At 52.4% G+C, this 5,461-nt stretch overlaps 1 protein-coding gene across 1 annotated transcript in view; it reads left to right on the forward strand.

The window, feature by feature from the left end:
* The window catches only part of LOC110528736 (formin-like protein 2), a 29,526-nt gene that overhangs the window by 15,833 nt on the left and 8,232 nt on the right, over positions 1–5,461 (forward strand). The window contains exon 17 of the mRNA XM_036951410.1: positions 326–372. Within this exon, the coding sequence (XP_036807305.1) occupies positions 326–372 (47 nt within the window). The remainder of the gene's footprint in view (positions 1–325; positions 373–5,461) is intronic.

The raw sequence follows: 5,461 nt of genomic DNA on the forward strand, positions 1-5,461 counted from the left end.
TGTGTGTGTGTGTGGTGTGTGTGTGTGTGTGTGTGTGTGTGTGTGTGTGTGTGTGTGTGTGTGTTGTTTGAGCTGTGTGCCGCATGTATCAAAGAGAGATTTAAGAAGTGTACTTCTATAGTTATATAAGGATCTCCTGGTGTGAACACTAGGGATCTGCCTCCCTTTCTCGCTGGAGTTGATTCTGATTGGAGTATTCTGAACTACCACTTTTCTATACTGCCTGAGTTCTCTCTCTCTCTGGTTCTCTGTCTCTGATTCTAACGTTCTCTCTCTTGTTCTAATTCAATATTCTCTCGGGTTCTCTCCTCTGTTCTGCTCTCAGAGGGGTCACTCAAGCTGTTCTGTAGGTTCCCTCTGATCACACGCTTAGTACCTATCTCACACCTCTCTCCTTAGTACCTGTCTCACACCTCTCCTTAGTACCTGTCTCACGCCTCTCTCCTCAGTACCTGTCTCACATCTCTCCTTAGTACCTGTCTCACACCTCTCCTTAGTATCTGTCTCACACCTCTCCTTAGTACCTGTCTCACACCTCTCCTTAATGCCTGTCTCACATCTCTCCTTAGTACCTGTCTCACACCTCTTCTTAGTACCTGTCTCACGCCTCTCCTTAGTACCTGTCTCACACCTCTCCTTAGTACTGTCTCACACCTCTCCTTAGTACCTGTCTCACGCATCTCCTTAGTACCTGTCTCACACCTCTCCTTAGTACCTGTCTCTCACCACCTCCTTAGTACCTGTCTCACACCTCTCCTTAGTACCTGTCTCATGCCCCTCTCCTTAGTACCTGTCTCACACCTCTCCTTAGTATTTGTCTCACGCCTCTCTCCTCAGTACCTGTTTCACACCTCTCCTTAGTATCTGTCTCAACACCTCTCCTTAGTACCTGTCTCACGCCTCTCTCCTTAGTACCTGTCTCACACGTCTCCGTAGTACCTGTCCTTACACCTCTCCTTAGTACCTGTCTCACACCTCTCCTTAGTACCTGTCTCTCACCACCTCCTTAGTAACCTGTCTCACACCTCTCCGTAGTACCTGTCTCATGCCCCTCTCCTTAGTACCTGTCTCACACCTCTCCTTAGTATTTGTCTCACGCCTCTCTCCTCAGTACCTGTTTCACACCTCTCCTTAGTATCTGTCTCACACCTCTCCTTAGTACCTGTCTCACGCCTCTCTCCTTAGTACCTGTCTCACACGTCTCCGTAGTACCTGTCTTACACCTCTCCTTAGTACCTGTTTCACACCTCTCCTTAGTACCTGTCTCACACGTCTCCGTAATACCTGTGTTACACCTCTCCTTAGTACCTGTTTCACACCTCTCCTTAGTACCTGTCTCACACCTCTCCTTAGTACCTGTCTCACGCCTCTCTCCGTAGTACCTGTCTCACACCTCTCATTAGTACCTGTCTCACGCCTCTCTCCGTAGTACCTGTCTCACACCTCTCCTTAGTACCTGTCTCACACCTCTCCTTAGTACCTGTCTTACACCTCTCCTTAGTACTTGTCTCATACCTGTCTGTTCCATACATCTCTCATAATGGTACACCTCCTCAGTACCTGTCTCACACCTCTCCTTAGTACCTGTCTCACACCTCTCTTAGTACTTGTCTCATACCTGTCTGTTCCATACATCTCTCATAATGGTACACCTCCTCAGTACCTCTCTCATACCTGTGTTATTCTGTGTCGTGTGGTGAGGTGATGTCTTGTCATGTGATCATGTTGTATGACTAGTGATGAGGTGATGTCTTGTCATGTGATCATGTTGTGTGATTATGTGATGAGGTGATGTCTTGTCATGTGATCATGTTGTGTGGTTATGTGATGAGGCGATGTCATGTGATGAGGCGATGTCTTGTCATGTGATCATGTTGTGTGATTATGTGGTGAGGCGATGTCTTGTCATGTGATCATGTTGTGTGATTATGTGGTGAGGCGATGTCTTGTCATGTGATCATGTTGTGTTCACATTTTACTCTGCTGCTGCTGATGCTTTTCCTTCTCTTTCTCTCTTCCTTCTGTTTTCTCCTCCCACTCTCTCTCTTCCTCCTCCTTCTCTCTCCCTTCCATTCCCTCCTCTCTCTTTCTCTCTCTCTCTTCCTTACATTCCCTCCTCCTCCTCTCTCCTTCCATTCCCTCCTCCTCCTCTCTCTCTTCCTTCCATTCCCTTCTCCTTCTCTCTCTTCCTTCCATTCCCTCCTCCTCCTTCTCTCTCTCTTCCTTCCGTTCCCTCCTCCTTCTCTCTCTTCCTTCCTGTTCCCTCCTACTCCTCCTTCCGTTCCTTCTCCTCCTTCTCTCTTCCTTCCATTCCCTCCTCCTCCTTCCCTCTCTCTCTTCCTTACATTCCCTCCTCCTCCTCCTCCTTCCGTTCCCTCCTCCTCCCTCTCTCTTCCTTCCATTCCCTCCTCCTCCTCCTCTCTCTTCCTTCCGTTCCTTCCTCCTCCTCCTCTCTTCCTTCATTCCTCCTCCTCCTCCTCTCTCTTCCTTCCGTTCCTTCCTCCTCCTCTCTCTCTTCTTCCATTCCTCCTCCTCCTCCTCTCTCTTCCTTCCGTTCCTTCCTCCTCCTCTCTCTCTTCCTTCCATTCCCTCCTCCTCCTCCTCTCTCTCTTCCTTCCATTCTCTCCTCCTCCTCCTCTCTCTTCCTTCCGTTCCCTCCTCCTCCTCTCTCTCTTCCTTCCATCCCCTCCTCCTCCTCCTCTCTCTTCCTTCGTTCCTTCCTCCTCCTCTCTCTCTCTTCCATTCCCTCCTCCTCCTCCTCTCTCTCCTTCCGTTCCTTCCTCCTCCTCTCTCTCTTCCTTCCATTCCCTCCTCCTCCTCCTCTCTCTTCCTTCCGTTCCTTCCTCCTCCTCTCTCTCTTCCTTCCATTCCCTCCTCCTTCTCCTCTCTCTTCCTTCCGTTCCTCCTCCTCCTCTCTCTTCCTTCCGTTCCCTCCTCCTCCTCTCTCTCTTCCTTCCATTCTCTCCTCCTCCTCTCTCTCTTCCTTCCATTCCCTCCTCCTCCTCCTCTCTCTTCCTTCCGTTCCCTCCTCCTCCTCTCTCTCTTCCTTCCATTCTCTCCTCCTCCTCTCTCTCTTCCTTCCGTTCCCTCCTCCTCCTCCTCTCTCTCTTCCTTCCGTTCCCTCCTCCTCCTCTCTCTCTCTTCTTCCGTTCCCTCCTCCTCCCCTCTCTCTCTTCCTTCCATTCTCTCCTCCTCCTCCTCTCTCTTCCTTCCGTTCCTCCTCCTCCTCTCTCTCTTCCTTCCATTCCTCCTCCTCCTCCTCTCTCTTCCTTCGTTCCTTCCTCCTCCTCTCTCTCTTCCTTCTTCCCCCTCCTCCTCCTCTCTCTTCCTTCCGTTCCTTCCTCCTCCTCTCTCTCTTCCTCCATTCCCTCCTCCTCCTCCTCTCTCTTCCTTCCGTTCCTTCTCCTCCTCTCTCTCTTCCTTCCATTCCCTCCTCCTCCTCCTCTCTCCTTCCTTCCGTTCCCTCCTCCTCCTCTCTCTTCCTTCCGTTCCCTCCTCCTCCTCTCTCTCTTCCTTCCATTCCTCCTCTCCTCTCTCTTCTTCCTTCCATTCCCTCCTGCTCCTCTCTCTCTTCCTTCCATTCCCTCCTCCCTCTCCTCTCTCTTCCTTCCGTTCCCTCCTCCTCCTCTCTCTCTTCCTTCCATTCCCTCCTCCTCCTCTCTCTCTTCCTCCGTTCCCTCCTCCTCCTCTCTCTCTTCTCCATTCCTCCTCCTCCTCTCTCTCTTTTCCTTCCATTCCCTCCTCCTCTCTCTCTCTTCTTCCATTCCCTCCTCCTCCTCCTCTCTCTTCCTTCCGTTCCCTTCCTCCCCCTCTCCTCTCTCTCCTTCCGTTCCCTCCTCCTCCTCTCTCTCTTCCTTCCATTCCCTCCTCCTCTCTCTCTTCCTTCCTCCCGTCCTCTCCTCCTCTCTCTTTCCTTCCGTTCCCTCCTCCTCTCTCTCTCCTTCCGTTCCCTCCTCCTCCTCTCTCTCTCCTTCCATTCTCTCCTCCTCCTCTCTCTCTTCCTTCCATTCCCTCCTCCTCCTCTCTCTCTTCCTTCCATTCCCTCCTCCTCCTCTCTCTCTTCCTTCCATTCCCTCCTCCTCCTCTCTCTCTCCCTTCCATTCCCTCCTCCTCCTCTCTCTCTTCCTTCCATTCCCTCCTCCTCCTCTCTCTCTTCCTTCCATCCCTCCTCCTCCTCCTCTCTCTTCCTTCCGTTCCCTCCTCCTCCTCTCTCTTCTTCTTCCATTCTCTCCTCCTCCCCTCTCTCTTCCTTCGTTCCCTCCTCCTCCTCTCTCTCTTCCTTCCATTCCCTCCTCCTTCTCTCTCTCTTCTTCATTCCCTCCTCCTCCTCTCTCTCTTCCTCCTTCCGTTCCTCCTCCTCCTCCTCTCTCTTCCTTCCGTTCCCTCCTCCTCCTCTCTCTCTTCCTTCCGTCCCTCCTCCTCCTCTCTCTCTTCCTCCGTTCCCTCCTCCTCCTCTCTCTTCCTTCCATTCCCTCCTCCTCCTCCTCCTCTCTCCTTCCTTCCGTTCCCCTCCTCCTCCTCCTCTCTCTTCCTTCCGTTCCCTCCTCCTCTCTCTCTCTCTCTTCCATTCCTCCTCCTCCTCTCTCTCTTCCTTCCATCCCTCCTCCTCCTCTCTCTCTTCCTTCCATTCCCCCTCCTCCTCTCTCTCTCTTCTTCCATTCCTCCTCCTCCTCTCTCTCTTCCTTCCATTCCCTCCTCCTTCTCCTCTCTCTTCCTTTCCCTCCTTCTCCTCTCTCTCTTCCTTCCATTCCCTCCTCCTCCTCTCTCTCTTCCTTCCATTCCCTCCTCCTCCTCTCCTCTTTCCTCCATTTTTTTTTTTTCCCTCCTCCTCCTCTCTCTCTTCCTTCCATTCCCTCCTCCTCCTCTCTCTCTTTCCTTCCATTCCCTCCTCCTCCTCTCCCTCAAACAACACCTCCTCCTCTAATCTTCTTCCTTCCTCCCTCCCTCCTCTCCTCATTCTCCGTTCCCTCCTCCTCCCTTCTCCTCTTCCTTTTCCTCCTCCTCTCTCTCTTCCTTCCATTCCCTCCTCCTCTTTCTCTCTTCCTTCCATTCCCTCCTCCTCTCTCTCTCTTCCTTCCGTTCCCTCCTCCTTCTCCTCTCTCTTCCTTCTCTTTCCCTCCTCTCCTCCTCTCTCCTCCTTCCATTCCCTCCTCCTCCTCTCTCTTCCTTCCTTTCCCTCCTCCTCCTCTCTCTCTTCCTTCCTTTCCCTCCTCCTCCTCTCTCTCTTCCTTCCATTCCCTCCTCCTCCTCTCTCTCTTCCTTCCATTCCCGTCCTCCTCCTCTCTCTCTTCCGTTCCCTCCTCCTCCTCCTCTCTCTCTTCCTTCCATGCCCTCCTCCTCCTCCTCTCTCTTCCTTCCATTCCCTCCTCCTCCTCTCTCTCCTTCCATTCCCTCCTCCTCCCTCTCTCTCTCCTTCCTTTCCCTCCTCCTCCTCTCTCTCTTCCTTCCATTCCCTCCTCCT

Source organism: Oncorhynchus mykiss, chromosome 18, assembly GCF_013265735.2.
Source record: "Oncorhynchus mykiss isolate Arlee chromosome 18, USDA_OmykA_1.1, whole genome shotgun sequence".
NCBI lineage: Eukaryota > Metazoa > Chordata > Actinopteri > Salmoniformes > Salmonidae > Oncorhynchus > Oncorhynchus mykiss.